Source organism: Pediculus humanus, genomic scaffold (assembly GCF_000006295.1).
Source record: "Pediculus humanus corporis 1103172107413 genomic scaffold, whole genome shotgun sequence".
NCBI lineage: Eukaryota > Metazoa > Arthropoda > Insecta > Psocodea > Pediculidae > Pediculus > Pediculus humanus.
The window spans coordinates 328318-345337 of NW_002987038.1; the positions used below are offsets into that span (position 1 = coordinate 328318).

Genomic DNA, 17020 nt, shown 5'->3' on the forward strand with positions numbered 1-17020 from the left:
AGAAAAAAAAAAAAAAGTAATTAAAAGTAGGTTAAAACGTGTTGTTAAAAGTCTCTCGTTATCTTTAACGAGCCTCTCTCTCTCTCTCTCTCTCTCTCTCTCTCTTTCTATATCATTATTTAATTTAACGATGTTAAAATAATTTTTTTTTTTTTTTTTTCGACACAAAATGTTTGTCGACATGTGGCAAAAGAAAAAAAAAAAAAAATTTTCATGCTGAAAGTAAAAAAAAAAAGTTTCAAAACATTAAATTACATTATGGATGTTTATTATATAGTTGTTATGCTTGAATTCGTACTGTTATGAATAAAATACATAAACTAAATCCTCCTTTGACATTTAGAAATCTTAACAAAACAATAATAATAATAATAATAATAATAATAATAATAATAAAATGTAAATAAATGTCAAAAATGTCAAAAAGAAATTTTTTTTAAAATGTTTTTTCTTTCTTTCTTTCTTTTTCCCCCTTTTTGTGAAATCTATTTAAAATTATTATTATTATTATTTTTTTTTTCTTATTTTAGAATAATTTAAACAAAACAAATTTTTTTTTTTTAAATAAAAAATCTCAAATTAGTAAATAACAATAAAACATTTCACTAATGGTACAAAACATAACAAAAAAAATTAATGATGACGTCATTGGTTAAACATTCCAAATTGATTTTTCACTAATTTATGATAATAATATTATTAAATGTTTTATTACATTCACACGTGATAAGGGGGGAGGGGGGGAAATCTATTATGTTAATAATCAACGCCACGATATATCGATTAATATAATCGAATGAAAAAAATGGTTTCGTTTGATGTGTGTCCGAAATTTAATTTTTTTTTTTTGTTTATTCCGTGCAATCATATTTAATAATAATTTATTTAAAATAAACTTACCAGGTGTTGATAAGTGTTATTAGCAAATAAGTATTTCGGAAGCTTTTTGAGTTTTAACAAAATCTTCTCCCTTTTTAATATCGTTTTGTAAATAAGGAATGGCTCTTTGTAAAATACTACATTCGTATTCGCTTAAATTTGGTACTCCCAAATTTCTCATGACACCGTTAGGACCTAATTCGATAGGGACAGCAAAATAGCTTACACCTTCCATGCATTCCGTTGGAACGTAGGTACATTCAACCACTCCTTTATGACCTGAAAACATTCATTTTTTTTTTATTCGCCTGACCCAATGAGCTTTTCCATTGTAAATTTATCGTTATAAAATTTTTACTGACCTATGAGACCCTTAACCAAAGAGATAGTAAACCTAGCAGCCGCAAAAGCACTTGATAATGAAGCTGATCCTACACCTTCTTTGGCTTTTGTTACTTCATTTTCTGCTTGTTGTATGGCAAGCGTCAACTGAGAAATTTCTTCCTGTTTTACATTAAAATTAAAATTGTTGACACTTTTCTCGCATGATTATTATTATTATTTTTAGAAATATTTTTAAACGTACTGGTTTAAAATCATTTGAAGGTTTAGCTTGAGATAGAACAGGTACTATTGTACATTCGGAATTTCCTCCGATTACGGGTATAACGACGCATTCAGGTTCGAGTCCTAAAATTTCTGCAGCAAACATATTTGCTCTCACGCAATCTATTAAAAACAAAACAAATAATTTAAAATATTATATTACACGATTAGAAGAAAAAATAATAATAATAATAATAAATAAATATTGGAAATAATTATATGGATATATATACCAAGAGTCGTGATTCCAAAAACACGATTTGGATCAAATCGGCCCCATCTTTTTAATATTTCACAAACAACAGGGACTATTGAATTAAGAGGGTTCATTACTACAGCAATTAAAGCCTAAAAAAAAAAAAAAAAAAAATTATCTTAATTAAATTTTATTTTTATAATGAATCCATTAAAATGTAATTATTAAATTAAATTAAAGAAAGAAAAAAACAGATAAATTACTTCCGGACAAGCTTCTCCACAAGCCGCAGCTAATTCCATAGCAATTTTGGCATTTTCTATAAAAGGATCTTCACCTGTTTTTTTTGACGAACTAGCAGCCAAAACAACGACTCGTGTGTTCTGTTTTTTTATCATGATGAAACATGAATGAAAAAGAAAAATTCAATATCATATTAATTTTTTGTAATTTTTTATATATACTCAAGTTATAATAATATAAAATACAAATAAATATGAATTGTATCTCACTTTTAATGAATCTTTAATTTGTTCTTTTCCAGTATAGGCTCTAACTTTGCATTTAGTATCCACGTGTGAAAGCTCAAGTCCTACACCACAAGCTCCAATAATATCAAATAAATTGAGTTCATCTATGTAAGGACACTGTTTCAACATGAGGGAAAGAGGTTGACCAATGCTTCCGGAAGCACCACAAATAGTTACTTTCATTGATGGACATTTTGGTTCTGATTTACTATAAAAACGTAATTGAGTTTTTTTCAATAAACCGATTGTTCTAACGTTACAAATTTGCTTTTCGATTGTTAGCTTTGTTAATTTAATAAATGATTGCATTTTATAAATAATTTTTTATTATATATATATTTTTAGTTAAGTAATTTAAATAAACCCCCAAAACAAAACAAAAACAAAGTTAATAATTGTAAATAAAAAGAAAAAAAAAAAAAAAAAAGAAAAAAAGAAAACAGTGGTTTTTTTTTAAACAATTAAAATTTCGTCTGCATCATTGATATCAAATAGAAAATTTATTTTTATTTTTTATTTTATATAGAAAAAAAAATATAAATAAAAAAGTGTAAACACATTTTTTTTTTTTAAAAAGTATACAATTCATTGTTATTGTAACAGTCATATAAATTACAGAAAAAAAAAAAAAAAAAAAAAAGAAAATTAGTACATTTATAAAAATGGTCAGTTTTTTTTATTTAATAATGTTAATTAATCAATAATTAGTTTTTTTTTTTTTTTGGTACTTGTCATTGGAAAAAACAATTCTTAAATTTATTTAAAAAAGTAAATTATTTTTTAGTTTGCTACCCTGTCACAATAGAAATGAGTTATGGATTTAATTCAAAAAAAAAACATTTCACTTTCTCATCTTCATGTGCAGGTTAAAAAATTGTTTAAAATACTTAGAAGTATATATTATATATAGAAAAAAAAAACCTCTAACTTAACACAATAATAATTAATTTGGTAAAAAAACATAAACTTAAGTCATTTGGTTTTTTTTTTTTTTTTACTTTAAATATATCAGATCAAAATTATTTTGTGTTAATTAGGTTTGCATTAGATGTGATTTTGATTTTCTTGTTTAATATTGTATAATTAACTTAATATTACTCAATTTTTATTACATTGTTGTTTGAAAATTGCTTGAACGTTTTATCGATATTGGTTAGTTTTATTAAACTAGACAAAACCTGTTATTAGAACTGTTTTTTGCTTTTTTTGCAATACATTCCTCCCTTTTATAGTTTTAGGGCGACTATTATGTATTATTGAACAATTTTTCACAAATACATAACGCCTTCATAATCTGGCTGCCTTTCTCTACACATACACTTTCAAATGGAGTTTTTTCTTTTTGATTTTCATACGGTTTCATTTATTTAATAGTATATAAAGTTGGATTTATCTTACCTTTTTGGTTTTTACTTGATGTTTTCTCGTTTTTATACATTCAAATATAAGTTTTCGACTCAACAATTGAAAATTTTTTAATAAGAAAAACCGTTGCAAATGTCTTCCGTGAGTTGAGAAAGCGGGTTTTACGTGTTACCAACTTAACAAAAAAAAATTTTCCTGACAACCTGACGTCAATTTATGAAATGGCGTACTTTCCGTTGTGAGCAAATAGAAGACGTTTTCCGTTTATAATACATGTAGGAAAACTTAATTTCAATTTTCCGTTTAAGTAAAATTTGTTTAATTAGTATTTTAAAACACATGAAAATGACACAAAATGCTGACAAAAAAGTAAGTATTCATTTGTATTTTTTTTTAACCGCCTCTTGGATTGTATGGTAATTGACCTTAATCATCCTCGTTTTAATTCATTATTTCTTGAAATCCTCCTAGATAATAATTGAAAAGACCGAAGTACCCAATTAATCAGTTATGACATACTGATTTTGTTTTGAAGCCAGAACCTTTATTTATGTAACCAGTTTTGGGATCTTCCTTTAAAATCTATCAAGTAAGTAGGATATTTTGGACGAAGTTTGGTTAAGTTCTTTGTTCTTCGAATTAAGCGGTCTGTTTAATATGCCGATAGATACCTTTTAGCATTCCTTAACTGTTGTAATTCATGAGATAACCTCAAAATACTTCCACATCACACCTGACAATTATTTATTATGCTTCACAGATTTTTCTGGATTAGATAAATATCATTACCCTTATATAGTGACATCCATGCTTTCATCAGCGTGTTTAAATTTTTATCTTTCATTAATTACCCCTTTTAAAATCTCTTGTGTAATTGAATTAAGTTTTTTAAAATTATTGATTCAATATTGTTATATTTCATAATTTTTATTAAAATTTTGTTGCATGATGATGTGTAATAATTATCTTTAACCTTAAACATTTTACCATTTGGAATAACAATTTTAAAAACAACAACAACCTAGTCCCCATTTAATTGTTTCAATGTTTCATAAAAATTATTATTTTATTTTTGTTAACTTTATTTTAATATAAAAGACAAAAAAAAAATATCATATATATTTATTCCGAGCATTAACAAATGTTTTATTTAAACAAGACATTTTGGTCTTTTCAATTTTTATTTAACAAATTTTAGTGTACAATTTGAATTGTTTGTTTTGATTATTTGTAAAGTAAATGTAAAAAATTATTTTATTATAGGTTCAAGAATATAAGGATACTCTCAAGAAAAAGGTAATTATTATTATTATTATTATTATTGCTACATATTTGATTAAAATTATCGTTTTCATTTACGATTAAACCATACTTTTATATGTATAGGCTGAAGATTTGGTTCTAAATGGATTTCCAGAAAAAATTATGCAACTTAATGATCTCTTGGAGACTCCAGCATTCTGCAACAGAAACCTGAGTGAAATTCACCAAGAATTAAATGTTCCAGTCCCTGATCCTATTATATTTAACAACAAACTAGATAATAGTCTTGACTCGCCACCACTTAAAAAAACAAAATTGGAGGATGGAATATCTAAGTATGGATGTGAAGGTGTAGGTGGTACAAGAGTATTATTGCTCCCAACAGGTACTAGTTTTTTTTTAAACCTGTTCATGCAGCATTTAATATTTAAAATGAAAAATTAAAATAATTATTCGTCATTGATATATATAGGTATAGTTCCATGTAATAAAGCACTTTGTGAACTTATTAATATTGTTAAGCCTCACATACGTCAACTTGTCGAGGATGCAAATTTGGTTAAAATGTGGATTTCTTACATGATTCCAAAAATTGAAGATGGTAATAATTTTGGAGTTTCTATTCAAGAGGAAACTTTAGCAGAAGTAACATCAGTCGAAAGTGAAGGAGCTGTATTTTTCGATCAGATTTCAAGATATTTCATTTCGAGGTGAGTGAAAATTGTCTCATTACACAAATTTTTTGGTTTTTTTTTTTTTTTTTACGTACATCAGAAAAAATAACGTTAATAATTTTTACAGGGGAAAAGTCGTTTCAAAGGTAGCAAAATATCCGCACATTGAAGACTACAGAAGATCAGTTTCCGAATTGGATGAAAAACAATATCTAAGCCTTTGGCTAGTTATGTGCGAAATAAGAAATCGTTATTGCACTTTACACGATTTGGTCGTTAAAAACCTTGAAAAAATTAAAAAACCTCGATCTGAAAACGCACAAGCTCTTTATTAATTAATTATTTTAAAAAAATAACTAATTGATCAATCGTTTAACGAGAAAAAAAGTTTTTAATTAAACTTTAAAAGGAATATATAAATAACTTTTGATTGCCATTTTAAAGAAGCGAAAACAAAAAAGAAAAAAATTGGTTAAAATTTTGGCCTGTATTAATTAATTATATTAAATAAAACTTTAAAATTAATTTTATTCATTACCCAAATTTTTTTTTTCGTACCCTAATTATTTTATTATTTTATTAAGTTTTTGTTAAGGTGTTTAAAAAAAAGAAAAAACAAAAAAAAATATAATAAAATCGCCTTTTAATTTATTTTTACAAAAAACATTGAGCGGTATTTACAAAAATTATATAACCGCCATTAAAATATTTCCATAGGAAAATAAATAACAAACAGGTACCGAAAAGTACCATCATATCACAGAAATAATTATATGTATGTATAAAAAAAAAATTACAATTTATTATTATTATTATTATCATTCATTCTAAATATTCGTTTTTTTTATTTTGTTTTCCGGCGCACTGTCAAGAATAATGATAATTTCCTTTTTGATTTATCTCAGGGAAAATTGTACTCAAATTAAAATTTGCCAAAGAATTACTCGTCGATGATGGAAGGGATGAAGAGGGAATTATGGGATTCGATAACGAGAAAAATGATATCGATGATTGCGACGTTGAAAATGGAACGTTGGAAGCTGAAAAAGCAGAAGATATGACGGCATTGGTAACGCTTCCTAATGAATTGGTAGGAAAACATTCGGTTATCGACGAATTGGGTTTGGACGTGCACGTCGTAAACATTCCAGCATTATTGGGTAAAAATGATGAACTCGGAGTGGAATTTTGCGTCGAAGAATTCGTAAATTTATGATAATTAACATTATTCGACGTCGACGATGTCGTCGTCGTCGTCATCGTCGTGAGTGGAGGAAAAGAAATGTTACTCGTCGTAAAAGATGGCGGACTCGAAAAACTTATCGGAATACTCTGAGTAGGAACGGGTAGTAAATTCGAACATGCGGACGTTGTGAATATCGTCGGAGGGGGACACGCCAACGTTGTGCTGGTGAAAATTGCATTGCTTGGAGGTATGGAAAACTCGTTGAAACTCGATTTTGGACAATCGAAATTTTTCCTATTTCTCGACGAATAATGTTTCGAATTATTTTTAGTTTTTTCGTTCGTCGAATGCGACGGTTTCTTTTCCACGACGAAACTATTTTGCAAAGAAGGAGGTATGAGTAAAGAATTGGATGGATTTTCCGTCAGAGGATATTCTGGAGTTATGAAATCCGTGAAAAAGGTATGACTTTGCCCTGGAAAATTAGAATTGGGATCGTGTCCGGTAAATTCTCCTGCATTTCCAACCGTCGTCGATCCAATACCGAAATTCGGTACAGGACTGGAAAAATTAAAATCCGTGTAAATGTTTTGATTGGAACCGCTTTGAAAATCCCCGGATTTTCCACTTATATCGAAATCCGTTTTCCCACCATTTGTAAACTGTTCTATTTTTTGACTAGTTTTACCATTTAAATAATTTATATTTATATCCACGGCAAAATCGTTCGATTGACACCCGACATTGCTATTATTATTATTGTTATTCGAACGTATCAACGCTTCCGCTGTATAATTGCTACTTCCGGTATTTTTATATCCTTGATATTTTCTATCCCCGTATTTACAATGGGAACTCCTACTTTTGCTACTCTTGTACGTTTTCTGATTGTTGAAATTCGTATAATTCTGACCGTAGATTTCCGTTTTGGTTCCTCCGGTATCCAATCCACTGTCCAATTTTGCCGTTCCCTCGAAACTTGGAGGTTCGACCAATTGGCTAACGGACAAAAAACTATTTTGTGTGTTATTCGATATGTTTCTTTGTTTTTGCCTGTTGAAATCTGTCGTCGTCGTCGTCGCGGAGGATGAACTTTTCGACACGGGTAATTCGAAAATATTTTTTAAAACGATCGTTTCGTTGTTGTGGTTGTTATTGCTGTTGTTGTTTAAGGTAAAATCATTTTTAGGCACCTGCGTATTATTATTATTATTATTTTGTACATTCGACGGAGTCATATCGAAAATATTTTTCGATAAGTTAGCAAATGGTTCCAGGTATTGTTTACTTCCGTCGCTGACTCCGCCGTCTACTACGGGTTTTCCTAAATTAACATTGTTTCCAATTCCCAACTCGGCATATTCCTTATCGATATCGTTCGGTAGAGTTTTCAAATTAGAATGAATGCCGCCGATTTTCGAATTGACGTTATTTTTCACAAGATGGATGTCGTTCGTCGAAGTACCTAATGCTAGATCGCCCACTAAAGTGGGGAGCGTCGATGGCACGACTAAATTGTTATCCAATCCGAAGGATTTACCGGCAAGCCAATCGACATTTTTACCAGGCATCCAAGTGAAACATTCTTGATTGGGAATTGGATTGAAATCGAGATTTGTTATTATTTGTTCTGGAGGTTTCTTCGTTGACTCCACCACTCCATGATGTTCGTTATTCATACCTTCAGATTTTTTCTTTTGACCTGTCGATCCGTTGTTATTTTTTTTACTTTTACCAACGTATGATGATTGTCCGTTATTACAATATTTGGATGAGTCTTCTTCTGCGAAACAATTAGGGGTGTAATTATAATCGAATATGTTGTTGTAAGAATTTTGTGTCGGTTTGACATAACATTTCCCATCCGTTCTTTTATCCATTGGTTTACACCTTTGATCTTTTCCGTAGAAATCATTTTTGTGATAATTCATTTTACTCTGATCGACAGTGATGAATTGCTCCGTGCAATCCCCCCCAATCAATTTAGCATTTTGACCGTTTGTATAAAAATTGTTGTCTGATTGGGCGTAGATGGGAGGTTTTAAAGCGGGTATTTTGTCATTTTGAGACCCGTATATCATGTTTCGATTTCTCACATCTGGCTCCGTCATCCAATTAACCGTTCGAGCGTTTCTTTGATTCGGTACTTCCTTAGCGGGTACTAATTGATACGGAGGATTAGTATCAAGAGTGTAATTTGTCGGTTGTTGAGCCTTGTTTCCAACGAAAGGTTCTCCCACGTTATTCGAACATGATTTTTTATGAGCAGTAGATCTTTCGTTGTTATACGACGGTGCTTGATTCATAAAATTTTCTTTTTGACCATATTCAAAAGTATTATTTTTAATATTGGGTATGTCGTGTACCATGTTTTGAATATTTGAATTATTATTGGATTTTGAAATTGCACTTGACCCATACGATTTATAAGTGACGTTATTTAAATTTGTATTTATTCCTGGAAAATTTAAATCAACACCAGAGGATCCTTCAATTGATGTCAACGCTTGGCCAATTTGAAGATTGTCCGCGGGTAGAAAAAAAGTTTCAGGTCGAATATCGCATGTATTTTGCTGATATTGAGCCCAACTTTTACAAGGATCGAAGTGATTATTATTATTTGGTTGATTTTGAAGTTGAGTTTCGTTGTTGTTTTTATTATTTGAATTATGGACGCTGGTGCTAATACTACAATTGCTATTACTTTCACTGTTATTTCCGTGACCGGTATTATTGTTACCGTTAGTCAAATTACTATTAGCGGTTATATTATTGTCAAAATTATTATTTACAGCGGAGTCTGATATTAATTTTAACTCGACATCTCCCAAGTTATTTCGTTTTTCTTTTGAAATATTTTCCTGAGTGACAGATTGTTCTTCAGCTGATTGTGTCAAAAAGTCTTTCGATGCATTACTTTTTCGTTCTTGGTTGTTTACAATATTCCTTTCTTCATTTTGTTCCAAAGGTGTTAAATGATTTTCAATTTGCCTCAAACTTTTATTATCATCAACTTTCTTTTCGCCTAAATCTTCATCCGTTTCCGGTCTGATGGGAGCCACAATTGGGAAACTAGATAAAAATGCCGCAGTGGGTGAAATGGATAGAGAAGTGTTTATGGAATTGGGTAATCCCAAATTACAAAACATGGCGTCAGTTTCAATAGGATTCTCTATAGGCTTGAATACGTTATCTCCGGCATTATTTTTCAATTTTGCCTTTTTGCAACTTTCTTTTTTTTCATCTTCTAAATTTCTTTTACGCGTGCTTTCTAATTCATTTTCTACAGATGATTTTTTTTCTTTTTCTTGAGTTTTATTGTTTTTGGATTCGTCGGTATCCTTTAAAACTTGATCAGGAGTTTGGTTTTCATTTTTTTTATTTTCTTCATCCGTTTGTTTATCGGTTGTTTCTTTAGATTTATTAGCATTAGATTTGTTTTTTTCATTTCCCACATTATTTGATATATTTTTTTTCGCATATGATTGTTTTGATAACGCTGGAATAGGAATTTTATTTACATACGTCGTGGTAGTAGAATCTCTCATTATTCTCTTTTTATTTGCTGGAGCTTTTGATAATATGTGAGATAAAATTTTTGAATTAGCAACTGGATTAGATGAAGTATAGATAATTGAACTGTTTAGAATTTGTACGTTGGGTTTTGAAACGCTAATCACTTGTGGAGCTGCATTCAAAATTTGTGCCGTTTGTATAATTTGAGGAGCAGGCTTTTGTAATACAATAACTGGTGATGGCTTGTTTATTACGATTGGTGTTAACAATCCTGTACTTGGTCTAACTATGGCTGTTTGTGTCAGTAAATTGGGATTAGGATCATAAACAGTGCTTGAAGAATTTAAAATGGGTAGTTGAACCAGATTTCCATCGTTAGTTAACAGAAAAGTATTCGATTGTAATACACTCGGAGTTGATGGCAAAACTATATTATGAGGAGTTTCCACAATTTTCGGAATTCCTATATTATGATTTTGTAATAATGAAGAAATCGAATTTTGAGACCTTACATCTAGACAGCTATCAAATCCTTGAATAGGTGAACTATTTGTTTGATTAATAATAATTTTCTTTTTTCTAGAGTTGCTTTTACTATTTACACTTTTATCCACAACTTCACTTTTATTTTCATTATTATTATTATTATTATTACTATTTTTATTATCACTCTTATTCAATTGTGCACTATTTGTAGACAATTTGTTATAATCCACAGGTTGATTTTCTTTAAAATGTGTGGGAGATTCAGATTCATTAAATGAATCTCCATTTTCAATATTATTATTACAATTATTATCATCATTTTTTTCAGGATTTTTTTTACATTCATTCGATTTTTCATCTTCTTTATTCTGGTTATTGGATGTTATGATTTTACTAGTATTATTACAAACTTTTTCAGTACTTTCGCTATCTTTTTTCTTCTGAATTTTAGAAATGCTTTTTTTATAATCTTTAATTAATGACAAAACGCTTTGAATTTTTTCATCTGGAACTACTAAATTAATTTTTTCAGACCATTTTTTTGGGCGTTGATTCATCCATTTGAGCGAATTACCATTTTTAAAATCTTCAGAATATGTTTCTAAAGGAGGAATCATTATATTTGCTGCCTTTAATAAATCAGTTAACTGATCGACTCTTTTTAACAATTCTTTAACTCTATTTTTTAATTTTATCATTTTGTTTTCTAAAAAAAAAAAAAAAGAATTTTAATAACTTTGAATTAACACTACAATACTACAGATTAATGAACTTACTGTAAACTTCATCGAAACCACCATTTAACAAATCTTGATTTTGATCCTGAAGATCTTTAATACATATTTTAGATTTTTGTAATATTTCAAATCTTGACATAGGTGTCGACGGATCGTAAAAAGGTAAAACCTCTTGTAATTCATTAAAATAAATTTTCATTTTTTCTCTTCGAGCTCTTTCCCAAACTTTGGGAGTTTTTGATGGGTCTTTTCTGAAATTTAATATACTACACATTAGAAATAATAATTTTTTGATATGCGATTGGCTTTGTAACAGTGTTTACCTAAGATGGAATTATCTCTAGAGGATTAAAAAAAAAATTTAATAAAATGGCTTTCGTAAAATAAATCATAATTAAGAAAAAAACATAATTTTTACCTTGTGATTTTTTTTTTTTTAGAGCTCATGATTGTTAATCATTTTTTAAGTAATCATTATATTGTAATGTAATTTTTGACATACCGAACAATTCTATTAAAACTTATTTACATTACGGCCATTTTGAATATCTCTCATTAATTCTTTTGAAAACCATTAAAGCTCATTTAATCATAAAAAATTATTAATGTGTCTCATTTAAAATTTTATTTTTAATTTAAAAAAAAAAAATATTTAAAATGCATAATATTAATAAAATAATTTTTAATGCATAAAAAATTTAATTAATAAATATATATAAAAATAAAAATAGGTATCAATTTTGCCAACAGAAAAATCGTTGGCGGGTATTTATTCATAATTTAATAATTTTTATAAAGTAAGTAATGGTTTGTTTTTTTTTTTTTTTTTTTTGTTTTTAACTTTCATTTTTCAGTTTTAAAATTAATAAATGACCCATATTCAAAATTTATAATTATGTTTCAAAGTTTTTATTGTTAGAAATTATATTAATGTCATTTTAAAAATGTATATCAAATTAAAAGAAAAAATTATAGTAACCATAGAAACTTTCACTTTTTTAAAAACAAAGATTTAATTTTTTAAATAGAATTATTACTTATATGGATTTAAAACGGTAAATTTTAATCTGATAATCTTTTTTTGTTATTTTATCCAGCACATTTTGTTTTTTTTTTTTTTTTTTTAAATGCTTGTTTAAAATAGTTTTGAAAAATGAAAATTTTTTTATATGAAACCAATAGTACAAATTCAAAAGATTTTTAAAAAATTATAATTTAAGATTAATAATTTTGAAATTATTTAGAAGTTATTTATTTTACCCATTAAAAAAAATTATGAATTAAAAGTAAACTTATAAAAATTTGAATAATTATTATACTTTATTTGTGATAACTAATAATATCAAAGTAACTGTAAAAAAATTTTTTTACTTGCTTTTTTTATTCATCAGAATTAACGAGAGATGGCTGAATGCTTATTCGGATCCTCATTCTTATCTTTACACCTTCAGTCGATGCATGTCTTTGGCAGACCTCCAAGGAAGTGGAGATTACATGCTTATATTAGCTGACATAGGAACTGGTACATCTAACATAAAATTAAAGGTATGTTCAATACATAATGTTTAATTTGCATAAAGTAAATTAAATTAATATTAACATAATTATCATGTTATGGAACTTAATAATACATATAAAAACATAATTGAGGTTGAAACATATTATTTATTTAATTTTTAATTAGTTTTGTAACTAACTTTACAGGTATTTAAAGGTATATCATTGATGAGTGAAAATACACTTATGGAAATTCCTACAGCCCTAGTTTCATTTTATCATGATCATCAAGATCAAAAAATTCCATCGATAGCACTTGCCTCTGGTTCGAGTATATATATTTATAGAAATATGAAACCATATTTCAAATTTTCTTTACCTGACTTGCAACTTAATCATCTGGAAGTTGACCTTTGGATGCAGGTAAAGTTTATACATAATTTTAATATTTGTCATAGGAAATTTAAAAAAACTTGAAATTAATTTTATTTTAAACAGGCTAGAAATGAAGGTATAAGCCCCATTGTTCTACACAATATGTTAGATACCATTAAAAATGAAATTGGATTCTCAAATTTAAGCTACCAATCACAAAAATTACTTATGATACCTATCAAAAATGAAGAAGAATTACTTGAAGCAGTTAAAACTTATGCTGGTCAAACTATAAAAAGACAAACTGTTATAACATGTATGGATACTTTATTTAAAAATTCAAATAATTCGAATGCTGTTTCCTGTCTTGTGATTGGAACAGAAAACGGTTGGGTTCATATTATAGACAGCGAAGCTTTTACAATTTTAGATTCTGTAAGTTTTTTTATATTTTGGTTAAAAATAAAGAAAAACTCCAATGCATTTGGTATTTTTCTTTTAACACACACAAAAAACAAAACAAATGCAGATAGATCAATCGATGGATAGTCAGTGTACGGATCAAACAGTACCAGTAGTAATTAAAACAATCGGTTTGTTTGATGTGGACTACAGAATAGTTATTTGTAACAGAAATGGAAAAATAACATTATTGAAACGTGGCTGGACTCAACCAAAGTGCCTTATTAATCTATCAACACAAATTGTAGATATGTCATTGTTACCTGATACAGGAAATATTTTATTAGCTTTAATGGATTCATCATTGGAATGTTATTCGAAAAAAGTAAACAAATTTAATTCTATGTATCATACATACTTATATTATTATTTTATTAAAATATTTATGCATTCTTTTTAAGGGTAAAAAGTTATGGAATATAAAATTACCATCTACAATTACCGGTTTATTACCTATACCATTATTACATCAGGGTTTAACACTAATTGCTGTTGCTTTGAACGGTGGAAAAATAAATTTTTATAATGGTAGAGAATTGGTTGATACCATTATGGCAACGGATACAATAGCAGGAATGGTGTTTGGAAGATTTGGTCAAGAGGAACATTGTTTAGTTTTAATCACAATCGGTGATTATTATTTATTTATTTATTTTGATTTCCCATGCAAAAATTCAAAAAAAAAAAATCAAAAATTTGGGTTTTTTTTAGGAGGTGCTCTTCAAGTTAAAGTTTTAAAAAGAACGGCTCAGTTTTCCCAACAGAGTTCGACGGTACCATCGAGTACAAATTTTCAAAATATTAAATTAAACATTCCTAAAAAGACGAGTTTATTTTTGGAACAAGCCAATAGGGAAATTAAACAATCAATACGTTAGTTTATTAGTTCATATAAAAAATAAAAATAAAAAATTGATAATGTTTATTAACGAAAATGCATAATTTTTTTTTTGTATTATTATTATTATTATTATTTAGAAATGCATCGGACTTTTCAAAAAGATATATTTCGATTCAGATTGGAAACGGCGAGAGAATTTTACAATTCATTAAATAAAATTAATAATTCAATATCGAACGATAGTAAATTACCATTGAAATTATCCACGGAGGTAAATTAATGTTTTTTTCCATTCCATTCTTGTATACCGTCAAGCTTAGGCTTTTGTTTGTTTTTAATTTGAATTGCGCAATTAAAAATGTATTAAATAGTTCAAATAGTGTGTAACTACTCACTTTTTAACTATTAGAAAAATTTTTGTAAATAGATGATGTGGTTTAAATAAAACATATTCATTAATAAAATATTATTTATTTCAGGTATTCGGATTAGGCCCGACGTTCAAAATAATGCTGACTTTAGAAAACATGGCGGCTCAGTTACCATATAATGCTGATGAATTATTATCTAAAACAATCGGTATTGTTTTTAATTTTAACGATAAAATATATAGAGTGGAAAAACCGTACATATCCGTACCTTTTCTCGTACCTGGTTTACAATATAAATTCGATACAAAAGTTTTTTCAATCACGGATACTGGAATATCGGATGAAATACACGTTTTTGTTTTTTCCCACGAATCAACCGAACCCATATTGTCAGCAATCGTCAACATTCCTATTTGCGATGTTTTACCAATAGAAGTTTAATTAATAAATTTTTAAAACATGAAAAAAGTTTTTAAAAAAAAAAAAATTATTTATTTGATATTTTGGAATAAATAAATTTTTTTCGAAACTAAATAAATAAATAATTTGAGAAGTATATAACAGGCTGAATATATATTTTTTTATTAATTTAAATGGAGGAGAAAAAGAAGAAGAAGAAGAAAATAAAATTTTTTTTTTTTTTTTTAGAACGCAGGCATGAAATAATTTAGGTCTCTGAGTCACTATGTCATATTTTTAATTTTATTTTTAAAAAAAATTGAACAAACAATAACAAAACAAATTTTTTTAACACACTCAGGCAAATTATGTTTCATAAAAATCATGTTTAAAAAAAATTAATTAATAATTGAATTGTTAAAAATTTATGGGGAAAATTTTGAAAGTGAAATTTTTTTTTTTTAAATATGAAATCATAAAGAAATATCCGGAATTTAAAAAAAAAAAAAAAAAATGATAGAAATTAAAAAAACCTGTTAAGAAACATCAAAGTCCGAACGAAACATTGAAAAAAAAAAAAAAAAAAAAAAAATTATCTGTATTGCGAGGGTCATGGAAATTTAATTAAAAAAAAATGTATTCGTGTAATTAAATGAATTTTCTATCATTATTATCATTTATTGACAATTTTTTTTTTTTTTTTTTACAATTAATAATAAATATTTTAAAAACTTACCGATTTTTCACATCGTCATATAAATGTTGTTGTTGTTGTTGGCAAAAGCTTTAGGAAAATAAAAAAAATTTTATCAAAGTTCAAGGTCAATGTTCTTTTGCATTCAAAACGAAATTGACTTTAAAAAAAAAATGTTTTATTATTATTTTATTTTTTATTTAAATATTATTATTATTATTATTATTATTATTATTATTATTATTATTATTATTATTATTATTAATATTATTTTAATATTTTATCCTATTACGAATTCAAAAAAAAAAAAAAAGAATGAGAGGAGGAAAGAAAAATTTTTCATTTTTTTTTTTTTCCATTTATAACTTTGATATTTAAATGGAATTTTTTTTTCTTTTTTTAAAATAATTTTTTAAGGTACTTTGTAATGACATGGCAAAATTAAAAAATATAACGGATCAAAAACCTACATAAAAATAATAATTTTTATTAAATTTAATCTTTGTCCAAAATTTAAAAAAAAAGTAGGTACAATGATAATGTTTTTTTTCCATTTTGTTGTTTTATTATTATCATTATTATAATCAAATCCATGTTAAATATTATTTTTCTATGTAAATAAAAAAGACTAAATTAATTATAAAAAAAAATTAAAACTAGTATTTTAAGTATTTTTTTTTAATAATTATTATTATTAACAATAACAAGAAACTTCAGCAAATTTTTTTGGTTTTTAAGAGGGAAGAAGAAGAAGAAGAAGATTATGAATTTAAATAAGTATTATTATTATTAAAATTTATACTTTTTTTTTTTTTTATGATAAAATAATATTTTAGTTAATAAAACTAAAAAAATTTTTGGTTTAAATAAAAAAAAAAAAAAAAAGTCAGTCAGCCAATGAACATTCTTTAAAATTTTCCTTTGCAAGACTCTATCAAGTTGT

The 17020-nt window shown here is 26.9% G+C and overlaps 4 protein-coding genes across 4 annotated transcripts; 2 read left to right on the forward strand and 2 right to left on the reverse strand.

Annotated features, from left to right (window-relative positions):
• Positions 1-919: 919 nt before the first annotated feature.
• Phum_PHUM065800 (malate dehydrogenase, putative) lies at positions 920-2520 on the reverse strand (the record flags this gene model as incomplete). The annotated part of the gene is made up of 6 exons (XM_002423488.1): positions 920-1158; positions 1242-1383; positions 1466-1608; positions 1719-1833; positions 1945-2064; positions 2194-2520. The coding sequence occupies 6 exons, from the start codon at positions 2518-2520 to the stop codon at positions 920-922; spliced, it is 1086 nt and encodes a 361-aa protein (XP_002423533.1).
• A 2481-nt stretch (positions 2521-5001) lies between these two features.
• On the forward strand, positions 5002-5848 carry Phum_PHUM065810 (proteasome activator complex subunit, putative; the record flags this gene model as incomplete). The annotated part of the gene is made up of 3 exons (XM_002423489.1): positions 5002-5224; positions 5312-5549; positions 5641-5848. 3 exons carry the CDS (start codon positions 5002-5004, stop codon positions 5846-5848), a joined length of 669 nt encoding a protein of 222 aa, XP_002423534.1.
• A 532-nt stretch (positions 5849-6380) lies between these two features.
• On the reverse strand, positions 6381-11712 carry Phum_PHUM065820 (uncharacterized protein; the record flags this gene model as incomplete). Its single annotated transcript, XM_002423490.1, has 3 exons — positions 6381-10981; positions 11123-11371; positions 11478-11712. 3 exons carry the CDS (start codon positions 11710-11712, stop codon positions 6381-6383), a joined length of 5085 nt encoding a protein of 1694 aa, XP_002423535.1.
• Positions 11713-12896: 1184 nt separating this feature from the next.
• On the forward strand, positions 12897-15425 carry Phum_PHUM065830 (Bardet-Biedl syndrome 1 protein, putative; the record flags this gene model as incomplete). Its single annotated transcript, XM_002423491.1, has 8 exons — positions 12897-12983; positions 13143-13363; positions 13439-13745; positions 13864-14097; positions 14174-14402; positions 14484-14645; positions 14775-14884; positions 15093-15425. The coding sequence occupies 8 exons, from the start codon at positions 12897-12899 to the stop codon at positions 15423-15425; spliced, it is 1683 nt and encodes a 560-aa protein (XP_002423536.1).
• Between the last annotated feature and the right edge of the window lie 1595 nt (positions 15426-17020).